Source organism: Mugil cephalus, chromosome 3 (assembly GCF_022458985.1).
Source record: "Mugil cephalus isolate CIBA_MC_2020 chromosome 3, CIBA_Mcephalus_1.1, whole genome shotgun sequence".
NCBI classification, from domain to species: domain Eukaryota; kingdom Metazoa; phylum Chordata; class Actinopteri; order Mugiliformes; family Mugilidae; genus Mugil; species Mugil cephalus.
In genome coordinates, this window is record NC_061772.1 from 8984035 (window position 1) to 9002273 (window position 18239).

General features: G+C 47.5%; 1 protein-coding gene across 1 annotated transcript in view; it reads right to left on the reverse strand.

The window, feature by feature from the left end:
- gse1b (Gse1 coiled-coil protein b) overlaps positions 1-18239 on the reverse strand; it is a 152129-nt gene that overhangs the window by 93914 nt on the left and 39976 nt on the right. Inside the window, exon 2 of the mRNA XM_047580644.1 lies at positions 11941-12082. Within this exon, the coding sequence (XP_047436600.1) occupies positions 11941-12082 (142 nt within the window). The remainder of the gene's footprint in view (positions 1-11940; positions 12083-18239) is intronic.

Here is an 18239-nt window from a genome sequence, read left to right on the forward strand (position 1 = left end):
GGAGGAGGTCTTTACTGAATGCCTGGAGAAAGCTCTATTAATTCCGCACTGTTCTTTACCTGACAATCCTATAACTTCAAGATATGACAAAAGCCTTCAGCCCCAAACACAACACCAACCCCCCCACGCACAACGTCCCCTGACAATTCCTTCCCAGCAGGCTCCACTCAGCCTTTATTCATTTTTTATACATCACCTCCTGTGAGTCTATTGCTCGGCACGCAGCAATCGCTGCACTTAACCCATTATGCTAGGTAACGCTCCCCAGAACGGTCGCTCCCTCCTCGGGATAAATTATTAACTTCCTCCACATCCCACCATTTATCACTGAGCCCCATCGAGCAGAACAGGAGAACCATTGCTCATATCCATGGCAACAAGGGCCCATTTGTGCAGCAGTTGGATGCTGCTGATGATGGGGGGGGGGGGATGAGGAAGAAGAGGATGCAAGAAGACAAATAATACCTGCTTTTATCACACTCTCCATTGTTAGCACCAGAGTCTACTCTTTTTGCACTGCACTTTTTTTCTTCCTTCTCGCCGCTTCCGTCCTCTACAATCTTCTCGGCTCGTTCACGTCACCCCGGCCCTCTCCTCAAGTCTGACAAGGCAGCAGTATGGGTAATTAGATCAACGCCTTCCTTTTGTCTCCATGGAGATGAATCATAGAGTCAGGGTGACAGCCTGAGCTTTAGCGCTACCCAGTAACCTAATCAGAACGTTTGAACTCAAGCCAGAGCGGCAACATAACCTAATAATACCGACATGAACCTGTAGTGACCTGCATCCCTGCGCACAGCAAGGCACACAGAGGGGGTGACGAGCAGGTCTGGTTAAACACACCAGGTCACATCCCAGGATGTGCATGCGTGTGCATGCGTGTGCATACGTGTGTGTGTGTGTGTGTGTGTGTGTGTGTGTGATTCTGAGCTCGAGAGGAGAAGGCCCTCACAGGTGTCCTAATTCATGAGCAATCGCAGCTCATGAATAATTAAACACAAAATGCAAATGGGGTCCTTTGATCATTTACATTCATGTCTAACAGCATTAATTAATCAAACAAACCTTTTCTTTATCCCCAGTGGAACAGAAAAAAAAAACACCAGCAGTCAGAGCACAGAAACGCTCACACACACACACAGACAGACAAGTGCACAAAAAAAGCAAAGGCACCTAGTAAACAAGTGAGCTAATCACACCGTTTACACGCATGTGAAGAAACCTCACACTGCGTGTCGAGAGCAAGTTAGCCTGACCCAACCATGGACCGACCACACGGTGAAGGTGACTTCTTCGTGTGAGATTACTCTAATCTCCTGTAGTAGCTACACCCACAGTATGCTAATGCAGTTCACGCGAAAACACAAAGCAACGCGAGCATAAGCTCTATGGAGAGAGATGACCAGATGTACTTCTACGATAATAAAAACACCGTGTGTTGTGTCTTACCCGCACATACAGGTCAAAGCCTACCTTCTGTCACAACACACAAGCACACACACACAGAACCTGTATAGTGTACGCAAGATAATTCATACAGCATGACACACACTGAAAAAAAAAAAAAAAAAAGAATTAAGACCGTCAAAGTGTGAGATGGTTGGTAATTGCTCAAGCAAACACAACACGCAGTAGATTGATCACCGTTTTATGGGCTTTTTGATATGCTCAGTCTGAGAGATGGACCTTATAAACAGCTGCTCTTCAGCTGACCTCTTGTTTATAGCAACAGTATCATACACAAAGCGAAAGCTCGTAAAGAAGGAAACAGATCTGCCTCCCTCGTCCTCCCCCTCCCCGTCTGTCCACATCTCTGCCTCTCGCCGCGGCGTTTTTCTTTATTAGTCTTCTTCTTCTCCCGTGCTAAACCTGCAGCCTCGCCAACTCCCCTCTTTTCCCTCAACGAGGCCTGCCCGTATGGGATGCGCACCTGTAGAGGCCTCAATCACAGGCTCCGGGACGCACACAGCCGAACTCCTATCGCTCCCCGCCGGCACCACTCCCTCCCCCCCGCTGTCGCACCCCTCGGTCATCAATTTCTCCTCAGTGACACCGAGCGATGCTCCTGACTTATGGAGGATATCAATATCGCCGACATAAAGGGGATGAGGCAGGGATGCACAGCACGGGCTTCTTTTAGGACGCCTCGTAAAGCTAAATGATAGTTGAAGGGGGATGAGAGACAGAGGAGGGGGTGCGGAGGGAGAGGGGTGGGGGTGGGGGGGGGCGAGTGGTGGTTGTTAGAGCTGTGGCAGGGGGCCGTAAATAACTGAGATAGTGATCTACAGCGCGCGTGTGACGTTTGCTTGTGAGGTATTTTTGAGCGCTGACGGTCGTGCTAACAGGGTTAAAAAGGACTGAGTGGCCGACTGAGAGATCACTCGCAGTATGTAAAGTGTAAGTATTTGGCAATTTATGTTTGAGCATGGCTGACAATGTGTATTATCCGCTGGCACATCTCGCCAAGGGATTTATGCTAACAGGCCGCGGTTGAAGTGTCTAACGCTAGGCCGTAAATAGCTGTCCGTCTCCGCTGACATTGCCAAACTGTCTATAAACCTGTCACCTAGGAAAGTCTCAGTCACACAAGAAAGGAGAGGCCACACAGCCATTAAAAAATCAGCCTACACTGCGCCGTGTGAATGTGTACGTTGGATTTCGGCGAGCGGGCGCTGCGTCCATTTGCATGTCTACTAGCGCATTTGAATGTTGTGCAGGAAGAGTGTGGGCGCGAGGGCGGGGCATCACGCGCATCTGCATATTCATGCGGCGCGGTTGAAATGGACAGGTCGACGGGAGTGGAGGTTCTCCGCGGGCACTGTAAACAGACGCAGCGCGCTGAACTACGGTCGGACCTTTGACACGCTGCGCAAACACATTTGTTGGCGCGCACGCACGGACGTGCTTGGCGAATGAGGTCAAGGAGATAGCACTGAACTGAGGAGAGGATCAATAGAGCGCTGAGTGTCGGCGCGCCTCTCGCCTCCCTCCCATATTTTCTTTGCCCTTTTGAGATCTCTCCATCTAGCAGCTCTTTCTCTCCCTGCCTTCTTCTCTTTCCACGTAAACCAGACTACTAGCACGGGCGGCGGCGCATCAGCCACCACGGCGTCGCGCTTTCCTTCCTTAAAAGCCCTCAGGCTGATATTAACGCACAGAAATGTAAGCGGGCTGTCTTTCCTCTGCATCATCTCTGCCGCGCGGTATAGCTGTCAGCGCCGTATGCATTCGTCTGGATGTGTCCCAGAGGCTGTGCTCGCGCTACTGAAGGAGATCTGTGGCTGGTGACTCCAACTCTCTGGCACCCCACTAGCAATAGCCTGGATGTGATAGGCAGATGAAAAGAGAACAAGGCAGCGACAGAACGACAAGCGGAGGAGAGGGAGAGAGAACATGTAAAGGACAAAAAGCTTTCTTCCCTGGTTGGGAGCATCTCATTTTTTCTCATTAGGGGGAACTCATCTGAGCTCAGAGGATAAAAGGAGGGCTGATAGCCGGCGTTTCTCTCTCGCTCCATCCCTCCTCTCCCTTCTTTTTTCTCCCACTGTGCGCATGCCACCTAATTAATTACACCCTACCATTGCATTGCTACAACAACCACTGCCGGCTAATTAACTGCACGCCTCAATCATGACCCCACTTCAAGGTTCCTGGTTATGCATCGCGTGCATGAGTGAGAGACAGATAGATGGAGGAGGAGGAGTATATGTGTGATATACTCTGGAGGGAGAGGAAGAGAGAAGGGGAGTAATTTTAGAGGAGCAGAGTTGAGGAGGAGTGCAGGAATGAGAAAGCAACATTGTTGATGTGACAGACAGATGCTTAAATAAAAAAAAAAAGCGGGATAGATGTAGCACCTCCTGTCCACACCCAACTGGGCTTTATCAGCCAGGCTGGAGCCAGAGAGGCTGGTGGGGAGTCCCAACTATTGGGTGTTCACCCCGGACACGTCACTCCCAATCCCCCTTGAGACTGCCTGAGCTTCGCCAGGCCTCGGTGCTGCTGCAGCCTGCCAGGCCAGGCTCCTTGGCTCCTACCGCCTGAAACAAACTCATACTGATTGTATCAGAAAGAAAAATGGAGCGAGGCAGCGCGTATGAAAACACACATAGACTGAACAAGCTGCACACCACGTAGGCCACATGCAACATCCGCGCGGCCAAATCGAGAGCAAGAGAAATTAAATGGCAAGGGAGGCAGCTATAATTTGTTTAGTGTATGTGATTGCATTAGTGTTGGGGTCACATTATTTTTAACCCACGTGTCACACACACAAACACACACACACAAAGCTGCAGCCCAGTGGGGCAATCGCAACGTTAAAAGTGCTCGACTCTGCCTGCAGTAGACGTGCACACGCGGACAGTTCAAGTGTGTAAACAGTTTACGGAGAGGACAGAGTGTGGGAAATGGGATGACGTGGTGAAAGGCTGAAGATGTGGCCCACACATCCTTGAACAGGAAGAAACCTTTACATAAAAACTTAGCCAGAGCTATAAACGGCACAACATTTAACAACACTCAGAGAGTTTAACTAATGTGTACGGGTCAAAAACTTAATCTTATCAAGAGCCAAGCAGTTTGCCAAAAAAAAGAAAAAAAAGAAAATCAAATCAAATCTTTTGCTTCCCTAGGCACAGGATAAAGCCCTCAGATTTCATCATCTGTATAATTAAGTCTAAACTATTTATGCTAGCTTTAAATAACTTCAAAAGAAACTGGACTGGATGAGTCACTATATATACCTTCACTGTAGGTGAATGAAGGCAAACGTTAAGGACAAAAAATGGTTCAAGATGTTCAATCACCAGACACTGAAGGTGAGATAATGATAATAATAATAATAATTCCTAAAATATTTACAGGAATATAACTATAATCATAAGACACATGCGCAGTTTTTTCTTTTCAAATGACAGAAGCACGATCAGGAAAAACCTGACGGCTAGATCCTGGAGCACTGTAAATGAAAAGGAAAAGGACAAGAGATGGGGGAGGAAATAGTGAGAGTGAAACAGAATGTACTAGTAATGGGCCAACAGCAGAGAAGAGAGGCCATGTTCACTGTCAGACATTAACATGGCCGGGACTAAATTATTCACTGCACTCTGTCACCTTACACAAGCCTGGGCTAACACAGACTAAAGAGGGCCGTGTGCGTGTGTGTGAGAGAATGTGTGTGTGTGTGTGTGTGCGAACCAACGGTGGCTGGTAGGAGGTGGTGAAAGAAGGGGCTCAGTATTGCCATCCTGTGGCTACAACAAGAAAGGTTACCTAGGGTGTGTTAGAGGTCCCCCACCCACCTCCCCCTATTTAATGAGACTGGGCAGGAAAACCCATATGCAAATAATATACATGCTCTAACCTTCCAATGTCCTTTGAGGGCATTACAGGCACACACACACACGCATATACACAGACACACAGGTACATACACTTCATGCAAAACTATAAAAAAGCAAGACAGAACAGAGAACTGTTTTGTGTAGAGGAAGCTGATTTCCATGTAGCCTGCTGGTTTACTATGGAACAGGAGAGGTGGTTAGGAGGAGCAGCTGGGCAAACAATACAACCTCACCTGGAGTCATTTACATGGATTGCTCGTGTGTCCGTGCCTTCGCCTGTGTGTGCGCACGCGTGTGTGTGTGTGTGTGTGTGTGTGTGTGTGTGTGTGTGTGTGTGTGTGTGTGTGTGTGGTTGTTATGCTGAGAGGGGTGTCTCCTGTTGCTGCTCTTCTTCATCATGCTCCTGAAAGTGCCGTTGGCAAGGAAACCAAAGCGAGGCAGAGAGGGAGGCAAGTCAAGGAGCACGGTTTCGGGTAAGAGCAAGACAAAATGGGGAAGAAAAGGCAGACAAATGAAAGCAGAAGATCTTGGAAGAGAGTGGCGGCGGCGGCGGCGGCGGGGGCTGGAGGGAGACGGAGGCGGGGGTTAGAGAGGGGAGGCAAAGAGCATGTGACGGTGTGACCCATGCCTCCCACCGACAAGCTTTATTACAGTCCCACCTGCAGAGAGACAGCAAAAAGCACTTAGTCTCAGGCAAGTCACCTGACAGGGGAGAACGGCTGAAAGCGGATAGAGGACGACGGATCGAAGAGCAGGAAAAAAGGATGGAGGTAGCGGGGAAGGGCTGATTGAGGGAGGTATGAAGAAAGTGAATAATGAAAAATGAAAAGAGAAAAACAGAAGTGCTCTACATCCAGTACTGATTAGTTATTAGCTGACTGTCAGCGCTGTGGCTTTTCTATATAAAGCTGGATTGATTTCAATTCCGCTTCTTTGGAGGCTGTGGTTTGCTGTGGTGTTGTGTTAAATTGTAAGCTTTTTCTCAATCTGCTGTAAATAAAAAAAAAAGAGACAGATACCAACACATGCACGGCACAGCTTGCCGCCAGCCCTGAGTGTGCAGGCAGCCGGGCTTAATCCTGCTTGAACAGCTGTTTCCTGGTGAATGCGAGGTCAGAGGTCGGAGTCTGGAGGTTTCTCACTAAGTGGTCATCTGATTTCAGAGCTACTGCTGAAACATGCCCGTAACCTGACCTCGCTGCAGCACGCTGAGCCTTAACCTCACATCAGATGGCCTCTTACGCAACGCTTCGGCTCAATAACGTAAACCTGCGATGACGAGAACGGATAATACGCGGCGGACTGCGCACGCTAACAGAAACCAACAACAAACAAACGATAACCTCCGCGTTCAAGGCAGCGCAGATTCTTCCAGGTACTCTGGTGAAAAGATACTTGACAGGATTATTGGCTTGTGGATTTAGGCTGTCTCACTTGCTGTCTCTTCATGTAATTCCAAACTTAACTTCCCTCTTGTTGCAAATCTCCCTGATTGTTTGTCACTCATGACAGTCCTTTTATTCCCACTACGCTCTGACTAGACCTCGGTGCTTAATTTTGTTTCTTCTCATGTGCCTCATGTTTAGGAGCGACAATAAAAAGCCTGAAACCGCATAAATCTGACTGCTGGTTTGGGGTCGCCATCATGCTGCAGAATAAATCTATAAACAAGTATCTGTGGGATGCACTGGAACAAGACGGATCAAAAGCCCATCCCACTTCGGAGACCTACATAATATTAGAGTTATTAAAGTTATGCCTCATCGATAGGACCTTTGGGTCCTATGGGTTGAGGGGAGGGGCCTCTGTGGATCATCTCACAGATAACTGATCAGTTTGGGATCTAGTGTCAGTGCTATGGGGTGGGGGTGCCTGGTCTGGTCTGGTCTACGTGGGTGGTAAATCTCTACATATATGCACTACAGATATATATATATATATATATATATATATATATATATATATTTCTATCTATATATATCTCTCTCTATATATACATATCTATATATCTCTATATATATATATCTATATCTATATATATATATATATATATATATACACACGTGTACACACAGCCTCTTTGATACTTTTATCGCTGTTATCATTTAGTGCGATACTTGCAGTCAGTGAGAAGGAAAATAATTAAGGGGATAAGATGAAGAAAGGTTTATTACTTCCTGAATGGGTGCAGCTCACATCTATTAACGCTCCAGCCTGCTGATGTATCTTCTGATGAGCTATAGCCAAGTAATGATGTGCTCAGCTGGCTGTGAATCCATAGGTCTCTCCCAAAGTCTACTCTTCCCGGCTCCTAGGCTCTGGATGGAAAACCACAGTCACTAAATCAAACCCATCCGGAGGTAAGGCGAGAGAAAGTGACGGAGAGAGTGAAAGAAATAGACAGAGAGAGAGAGAGAGAGGGAGGGAGGGAGAGAGAGAGAGGGGGGAGGAGGAGGGGGGCTAATAGCCTGTTTCACAGGGCTTTCAGAGAGAGGAATGTGTTGGAAAGGGTACAAATCAACCAGGAGTGACTGCACAATAAGGTCAGTGTGACCAGAGGAGAATCCTGACTCACATGCTACACTTACACATACACATGCACACAAACAAACACATTAAACACGCAAATGCAAACAAAGTGAGTGATTGAGTTGGGGCATAAGCCCGTGCCCACCCTGTGAGTGGCTAATAACCGTGGCACAGCGCCAAACCCACTGTCTCCTAACTAATTCCCTCATGCCCGCCAGGACTGGCGCCACACAGCAGAACAGAGCTCTGTTTCTCAAAAAATCCTGTGATCATTACATTACTGAATTGCTCGAGTAGATGAATGAAAAAGCAGCCGCGCAGATCATCCAACTCGCCTGCCCCCCGAAGAAAAGACGCAATCGAACAGACGCCGGGAACGCCACGAATTAATATTTGTTTGTCGAGACCACGTCCTCTCACTTAATACACACAGGCGCACACCTCAGTGCCCACTCTGCTGGGCTGGAAAAAGAGGGCAGACATGTGGCGCTCTGCCAGGTGCGGCGCTGCCAAGAGACTTGGTATACCCCGGTCTCCAGTGGCATTTTAAAACACACACATAAAAAAAAAAAAACACACTCCTGCCTCTGCTGTGCTTCACAGAAGCGGTGGCAGGCTTGTCACAATCATTTGAAGTCGTACCACCGCCGTCCCCCCTCCCTGCCCCCCCTCCCCACTGAGGGAGACAAAAGAAAAGAAGAAAAGAGAGGGAGCAGATGATGTGGGGGGGGGGGGCAAGCAGTGGCATTCCACCCCGTGCTTTTTCTGTCAACCTCCAATCATTCTCTCTAAACACATTCCTCGGAGCCTCTGCATTCAGCCTCCCCTTATCCTCAGCTCACCCTCCTGTTCCTTCGCCGCTCTCAGCACATCACAGTCGTAACCTCTCAGCTCTATTCTTCCTGCTGCGGCTGCTTTGTACTTCGGAGGAGAGACAAGAGAGGGGGCAGCTAAAACCACCCTCTTCTGGTGAGGCTGTTCCACATTAAATATGTGTATGTGCAGCGTGTATGTACTCCTGTGGCGTATTAAACCCGCGGTGCCCCCCGAAAGACTTTTAATGTGAAACTTTAACCACGACGTCTAAAGCAACAGTTCAGACAATCTGACACTCCTTCCAAGCAAATGTGGGTTGCCAGAGAACAACCCCCACCCCCCTTCCCCCCCTTCCCCCCGTGCCCCAAACAGCACCCACACCTCATCTTCAGTGGCGCTCCAGGCTCCCACCAGTGGGTAATTGTAATTGTATTGAATTGGCCAGCAGCCAAGTGCACAAGTCTGCCAAGTCCAGCTGTGCTGTTGCAATCAAAACACACTTACAGCTTATCTCACGACAATCACCGTCATCAGTATTAGTAATTCACAAGCAAAGACACACATCTACACACCACGATGAAGATATATGTCTTTGGTATGTATTTGCTTAACACGAAACAAAGAAAACAGGCGGTTGTTAACAAGTGGCGCAGAGAAAAGTGAAGACAAAGTTATTATATTTTGAGACAAAACACGTCACACGTTTCCTTACCATGTAGTCTCGCCTTTATGTCAAGCCTCCGCGTCACCCTGTCCATCAGGATGTGCAGTCAGGGGTCTCTACTTTGGTCCTTTCACCATTCGTAATGATGCACTGACTGATGTATTGGTTTTTTGAGCCTGAGAGAAACACTGATGTGTTGTATTCAACGAATATGTTCACGGTCTACAAAGCTGTAGCGCACTGTGCCCAGCCCAGATGTTGCATCCTTCCCTCTAGTCTGTTTCCTGTCTGATAGAGGTTCGTGATGGGCTGCAATTTAATTGCAATCTGAAACATTTGTGATGGGCTGTGACGTGACCCAGCAGATAGGCCTCAAATCATCAACTTAGCACCATCACTGCTACGCGGGGACACATTTAATGGTTTAAACCCAGCAGTCTTGAGATCATGACTGGTTGTGTACCTCTCTACTCTGCTCAATGTGCATACTGCAAGCATGCTTCGTGTCACGTTTTCTAGCTCGGGCGGAGGGAAATGGGCCGTGTCATGTCAGTGTTCACTGCAGCGCACCACGCATGATGGAGAGCACTTAAATAACCCATGAAAAACCCGTTCTCAGCCCCCACCGCACCACTGGGAGGATCGTTCCGTGTTACATATGTGTGTGTGGATGTGCGGTGGCCCTCTCCGTCGTGACTGTTTAAGCAAGTGCCTTTGTGGTCGCGCCGGTGTACGTGTCTGCATGTTTCAATGTGGGTTCAGATGGAAAGAGAGCTTGAGATGGGTTTCTGTGTACGACAGGGGGGCCCTCATGGCTAAACTGAAATAGCCTCAGAGAAAAGAAAAAAGACAAAGACGCCTGAACAAGAAAGAGTGGTGAGCAAAAGAGACCGAGCAGTGAGACGAGAGGCAAGCGAAAAAGAAAAAAAGAAAAAAAAACGCAATGTTTATAGGAGTAAACATTTTCAAGTCTCTTTTAGGAGACTGAAAGAGGGAGCTGAAAAAGTGAAAACAACTGTTCAGTTACGCTGATAAGAGGAGACAGCCAGCTCTGAGCTCCAAAATGCTGTGGTGACAGGTTCCCTGGGGACATGTTTTATTAGACATGAACACATACAGAGTGTGTGTCGGTGTATCTAATAATCCAGTATCACTTCATCAGTACAATCGTCTTCACCCCCACAACTATCTTAAAAAGGTGGTCACGCTGCTACAAGGTAAGCGTGAGGTTACTGCAGAATTTAACGTAGCAAAACGTTAAATGGTCGGCATGTGGAAAAGTCAGCCTTCAAATAAACAACAAGAGTCTCTATGAAATAAATACATACACCAGTCAGCCACAACATTAAAACCACTGACAGGAGAATTAAATAACATCGATCATCTTCTGACAGTTTACTGTTCTTCTGGGAAACGTTTGGACCTGGCATTCGTGTGGATGTTACTTAGACCAGGACTCCCACCCCACAGCAATGACACTCCTCGATGGCAGCAGACACCCCCAGCAGGATCCAGCCTGACGCAGGCGCACACACAAAAACAGTTTAGGAGCAACTAAAAAGCAATGGAGAAAAGCACATGGCGTTGATCTGGCCTCCAAATTCCAAACTGATCAAGTATCAGTGGGATGATCCACAGAGGTCCCCTCCTCTCAACCCTTAGGACCCTAAGACCCCCATTAACAACATTCTGCCATCACATGACACCATCAGAAGACCCAGGTCCACTCTCTGATGTGTCACAAGTGTTTTGAAGGTCCAACGGAGAGCTGTAAGGAATGCGGTCATAATGTTATGTCTGATCAACATATCGTGTAGCTATTGCGTGTATGTGGATCCATGTGCAAACACTGAGGCGTGTCAGTTTTTGAGTCTTGGTTGTGTGTAGGTTTGCATCGGTGACGATTAGGAGTAGTTGCTATTAAACAATGCAGTCAAGGGGGAGTGAAGAGACCCTTGGTACATTTGCAAAACAAACTCCAGGCAAATCACTATCTCATTCAGTAGCAAGGTCGCCTCGGTTGATTCAGAAAGCTCAAAAACACCTTGTTATTGTGGTGAAAAGGTGATAAGTAAGGTACATATAGAGGTGTAATCGTGTGGTTGAGGAGGTATAAGAGGCAGAGGTGTAAGAAGATGTGATAGGACCAGACTGAAACAAGAACTCAAAAGTCATTTTTGTCACTTCTTGGTTTGAGTGTTAGAGCTGACTCAGGCCTCATCTCATTCACTCCAGGGGTCTCGGTGCTTCCTGTGTTGCCACATAGCAGGGCCAGGAGGATGCCTCACACCGGAAAAAGGAAGCCGCTAAGTAAGAATGCAGATATTCTGAGAGTATGGCTCATTCTAGTTGTATAACTGAAGCTAAACCAGGGTATTTACCACAGTATGTACTGAATGGATGTGTCCCTCACACCTGTGACCACACACGGCAACAGCCTTAAGAAAGGTGAAAACCAACATTACAGGATGCTGATGATGAACAAAAGTCGCAAGAGAAGCAAAAAAAAAATAAAAAAATCTCAAGACACAAGAGTTACGGTGAAGACAGGGGAGAGTGACTGACATCCGAGAGTGCACTACTCACTGGAAAGAGAGTGGTCAGCTCTTTCTGCCTCCGAGGTTCCTGGACGAGACGGCGTGTGGTCACCTGCTGCGGGTTGCGCGGTCCCCGAACGGGACTCTGGCTCCTTACTGGCCACAGCTGCACCCTCAATCACAGCACCAGCCTGAAACATAGGAAGACATAATTAACAGAATGCTCAATGGTTAATATAAAAGAAAGAAAGATCTGCGCACTTTTAGCATATCCAGATATAAGAGGCGCTTACTACGTGAGTAAATTCAAAATACATCCGCTTGATTAACCATCAACAAGGTACAGGTTCCACGTTTCCCCGAAGCGCAGTGGAAATGTCACAGAGTGAGTCACTAAATATTGACATAATGATCACCTCTAAAAAAAAAAAAAAACTCACTGATGGTGCAAATATAGCAATTAATTGCAGATCTGTTTCGTCACTGGCGCAACCATTTTTAGCTGCTGTCACAGCACTCAAAGTTTCCGCTATAAAAAGACAACAACTAAAGGGGATGCGGCTCTGGGTGAAGAAGTGTCCCTTCCCTGAAGTGACAGAGCTGCAAACCAGACAGAATCAAAGGCAGAGGGAGAGAAAGACTTTTCCTGACAGACCAAGTCTGCTTGGATGTGCTTTACCCTGCTCCCTTCCACAGCTGAAAGAGGGAAGAGGGATGAGACTTCAGGAGAGAGACAAGCTGACCATGAAAAGCAGAGGGAGAAGCAGAGGGTGGCTGTCAAGCAAGGAGGGAGAGAGAAAAGTAGGGAGAGAGTTTAAAAAAAAAAAAAAAAAAAAAAAAAGAGGCTGTGATGGCTCCCTCCATTGACGAGTAACAGAGAGACAGGCAGGGGAGGTGCAGCATATCTTAAGACAAAAAGGCACCCTGGGCTTATGAAATATACATAGCTCTCAGCTGGAGACAGAGACACAGAGCGACAGAGCAGAGGAGGGCCCTGAAGACTGACGAGACTCCACCACCCCTCCTAAACACACTGCTAAAAATAAAACACACAGACAGATTCCTAATGACTTCTCATGAAGCGCACAGGAGGAAGTAGTTAGCGCTTCTGTTTTTTTTTTTTTCGACTGTGTGCGCATAGGCGTGTCTGTTTTGTCACACACGGCCGAGCGTGCAGGTGTTTGCGGGCATCAAGGTGCATCGATGCTGCCTCCTACAGTTACAGCGAGACAGGGCAAAAACCACAACTATGACACAAAAACCGACGAGAGCTTTGGCTGTTGGCCTATATGTAAATTCATCGTGGTCGGGAGGGATTTGTTTGATTGGGAGTTTGCTTCGAACCTTCCCACCTGCCCCGTTTTCAAGTCCGGACAGCTGTCTCTGTCACGCACAGTTAAAAACAATTTAAACAGACCTCACTTGACAATAAACTCACCCTTTGTTCAAGCTAACGATCCACCTCTCCTACGCACTCTCAACAATGGCCGTGCCACTGGAGCGCTGGCATTCTCATGGAGTTCTGTTTGTGCGTGTAAACATTACCAGGAAGTTTATTCACCTTTTTGCCTCATCGAGTTTCCCCGTCTTATCTTCTCTCCTCATCATACATGTTGAATGTCCCTCCCCGGGTTAAATCCCTTCCACGTCAGCAGTGGGGGAAAAAAAAAAAAACTTGCAGCCAAATAGTCATGTCTGATCCTGGGGATTACCTCTGCTCTAGAAAGTATACACAACAAACATGCCTACAGGTTCCCTAACCCTTTTTTCGTTCCTCGCTCTTCTTTAAGCCGTTTTCCTCTCTCCTTCCTCTTTCCCTCTTTTTTTATTAAGCTAAATCACCAGAGGCTTGCTTATGAATTCCCCAACGCTGGGAAGAGTTTGTAGAGAGAACAGGGGGACACGAGTCTATGGATTTTAATTAATGAAATATTGTCACTTTTCTCTCGTTCCACCAAGACAGATGGTGGGGAGTAACACTCATTCTGGCCTTAAAGAACAAGCTGGGATGGCAGGTTTAGATCATGTGTATTTAGCTGATGCCATCATTTCCCTCATATAACTTGAGTAAATAGTGATGAAGAGATTAAGTAGGGACCCCCTACCTACTGAATGTGCTCTATATTAAAGTCAGCCTAGTGCTGTTCAGAAATATACATTGTCATTGTCATTGTCATCATCATTGTTTTTACTTCAAACACGTGCAACGGGTCTGGCTGGGCAACTGTGATAAACGTTTGGCTCAGGGCCAATTGCAGGGAACCTGACATAGTCGGTGTGTGATACGCCGCCTCGTGATTGGCTCAGCAGCGCTAGGGGCGTGGCCTACTGTGTACAGGAAGCTTAGATTGACAGGTCTCAGCTAGGGTGGTGCTCCGTGGGAAATGGTGAGTGAGGCGAAGAGCTAACTGAAAGACAATGTTTTCTGTGTCCATTTAGGCCTTTACTAATTTAATATGTTGGATTCATGTTAATGTGTATTAAAAAAAATTAAAAATTTAAGTGGAAAATTTAATAAAATGTATGAGAAATGTCTAATCAACCAAAGACATTTCAACCCCCCTGCAGTCCCTCCACAGACCCCCTGTTGAAGACCTATGATTTATGTTAATGTGTACTTAAAGAATTTTAAAATTGTGGGGGAAAATTTAGAAAAATGTATAAGAAATGTCTAATCAACCAAAGATTTCACGACCACCCTGCAGTACCTCTGCGGACCCTCTAGGGGTCGCGGACCCCCCGCTGAACACCTATGCCCTAGAAGCCAATTCACCAGATGAAAACAGATGAGTTCCCACTGACCAAAGCTAAAAAAAAAAAAAACATTTTCTTTTCTCTCCATTTGATGCCACATTGTAAATAAAAACCTAAAATATAATTATATTACTGGCATTTTTAAAGAGTTTGTCACAATGATACATACCCTCCGAACAGACCAGGCATAGACTGGGGACATTTAAGACGCAGCGCATGAGTCAGAAGGTGAAATGAGGAAGATCTACAGAGGTTGTGCTAATTGAGGTTAATTCCACAGTTCAGCATTATCTCCTCTAATCGGCATGGAGGAACTTGGTAATGGATGATGTCGCGGGACACGGAGGGAGCTCGTCAGCAGAGCTCGCGCAGCAGCGTTGAGCACTGCACGCCCTCAAAGGATCGTGAGACATTAGCGGCTTTGTGGAGATCTTGATAGGTAGCTGCAGATAAACAGTCCGGAGGGCCTGCAGGCGTACACAGGAAAAACTGTGCACGCTCGCGTGTCTGAGAGACGGAGAGACGGCTTGTCAGTCAAGACACTCACAGCCGCTCCAGTCATTTACTCGTCTCAACCCGCATATCACCCGTCAACCTCTGGAAACAGTGTTGACACCGACTTGCGCACATGCGCCAACTCTGCTCTGGACGGATTATCATTTAGTAGCGACACATAGGGAGTGATGGGACAATACATATGCACATCACTCAAGAAACACACACACACACGCACCCAGACCTCTCCGGGGATGAGCACTTTCATCACGCCTGGGCCCATCGATACTTAAGCCCCGCACATCGTCTGCAGTTCAACACCTACCAGATTCATTAGGAAGGAGAATGAGGTTAAAAGGAAAAGGATACATCGATAAGCAGAGGGGGTGGGCTCGCGTGTGTGTGTGCGTGCGTGTGAGCGTGTCACCAGGGGGCAGAGCCATCCATAAACACTGCTGACAGTCTAGACAGGAAATACACTTGAGGATGTCGATAAGTTAGTCAGCAGCAGTGAGGAGAGATCAATGTGGATACAGGATGATGTCAGTGGCTGCGTATGAGATCACTTGATGAAACTAAGCATCTACATATACATCAGCCTCGAAATAAAATGTTTATTGTAACTAGAACGGTACTGAGCCTAAGAGTGGAATCGGCGTTGCTTAGAAAGCAGCTGAGTTGACCACATACCGACTTTTGAGAGACTTTCAAGCGTCACATTTTACCTGAGCTCAGTGGCCTGCCTCCAGGCTCCTTCACTATGCCGACCCTATCAGTTAAATCACTATTGTGTCACGTTGTTTCATGTGCGCGAGGAGCAAAGCAGATGTTTATTCATGTGAAAATGCCATGGATTATAACTTCAACATTATTTGGAGTAAATACCTCCAGCGTACAGAGATTCTCCCCCAAGATCTGTGAAAACGAAGGAGATGAGGCTGATTTCGCCCACAGGACACGACTGCCTTATATCACGTTGCCTTTCTTGCCGCGGTATTGGGCTTCGCGTGCACGCGTGCGCACGCGCCTCAGCCCCGGTCGATGTGTGTTTGCGTGTGTTCTCAGCTCTGCTGACATTTCCTCAAACGTGGTTGACATTTCCAGGGGATTTGAAGATTTGATCCCTTCTGTGTTTGAAGAGCTGTGCGCTGCCCTCCTCGCAACACAGAGGGAAACGCTGCAGCGGGGCCCGCAGCGTGCCCTGCCTCCGGGGCCTCGGTCTGCAGCATCTGGAGCGGCCTGTCCTCGTCCACCCGTCGTGTGATCAGGAGTGGACCTGCACTACACGTTGGCCGCCTTTTAGAGATGACCGGTTCACCGCTCGGTCTTTTACTTGGTCTTGCTGTTTTCCCTTGAGCTGCGGAGTGTTGCTGCCGCTCTCAACTGAGGCAGAAAGGCTATCACCAAAAGATATGAGAGAAGAAAGTAGATAGAGATGGTGTGGGAGGGAATTAGAGGGAGAGGAAGCAAGGACGTGTGAGAGAGAGAGGGAGAGATCTCTTTCTCCTGCTAGAGGCTGGTTAGTGGAGCGAACTGACACAGACTGACATCTCTCTTCCACAGAGACGGAGTTAAAAAGAGACTTGCTGCTCTTTGCCCATCTCTCTCTCTCTCTGTGTCTCTCTCTTTCCCTCTTATTACTCTTTCAGCCTGTCCCAGCCTCCCTCTCTCCCCTTCTCTCTCCGCTCACCCGAGGCTCCCATGTCTTGCTTTTTCTGCCTGGATGGCCTGTGCAGCAGTCCTGCGCTAGCCTGGGGCTCAAATTACACCCTACCACCCTGTGTTACCCACACACACACGCATACACAAACTGAAGCCTGTACAGTGGCCACGAGGTGGCCCGGGGCCCAAACACAGGTCAGGCTCGGGTCAGTCAAGGGCAGAGGGACGGGAAGCCTCGCACTGAGGCTGGCGACTGGGTAGACGCAGTATAACAACACACAATAAATTCATACGCAAAGCAGCAACTCTCCTATTAGGTATCTTAAGGCAGTTGTCTTTTCAACAACAGCTGACACTTAATGTTTACCATCACAGTTTATCATGTGGCATATTAGTTAGTCTGGCTTTCACTAAAATAAAACATATTAAATTACAACTCTAATGGCCGTATGTCTTGTATAATCAGATAAAAGACATCCTTTAAATGAAGCACTGGAACAGACCTTGGAGCAAGTCAGAATTACTTTCAATCCAAAAAAAAAAAAGATGGCAAACATTAGAATTGCTAATTGGCCTCGGAGTGAATCAGCAGTACACTTTCAGCCCAACTCTGCCCGGACTGTGCGCACACATTTTTAAAGCACACTCCCCAAGAGCGCAGGACACTGGAGGTCAGCGGATCGGCAATCAGGCCTCGCTGTCATACTGCTTTCAATTACCAGTGATGTCATGGCTGCGGAACATGTGCATCCTGTCAAAGAGCAGAGCTCAAAGGAAGGGAAGCGGCACGTTTGAAGCATCACAGTGAACATTCTGTCACTTCCTGGGTTCTGTTTGTTCCCGGCAGCAGGATGTGGGGTTACAAGCGACTCAATAACTATGTGACACTTTATTGATCCCTACAGGGGAACCCCTTCGCATCCCTCATGGCATGTCATCCTACAAACACAAGCTACAGAGAAGCAGAGTTACACAGTGCTATATCTGCATGAACACGTTTCTTGAAATAACTGTTTATCTATAGGAAATATATTGAAGACACCATTTCACTGTTATTTGAAATGAGGCTCAGATAGGTGAAACCCGCAGAACGAAGAGGAGCTAGAAATATGTCAGTAAATCAAGTGAAATGCTACTTGGAGTCACTTTGGTGCGTCCTTGAGTTAGCATTCCAACTACATAAACGCAATCGATTCCCGCTCAGCCGGAGGCATAATGCTTCATAAACAAAAGAAAAATGCGTGAACGGGGGCAGGCACATGTACAGGCAAAGACGCAGACACACAGCTGGATGCAACTCTTCAGCGCTGCGGCTTTCTCCCAGATCTAACTACAACAGGAAGAGGGTAAGTGCTATCGATCGGCTTCTTCCTGCCCGTCCCGGCTGTCAGAGCGAAAACAAGCTGACCGTTTGCCCCGACTGCTGTTCAGCGCGAC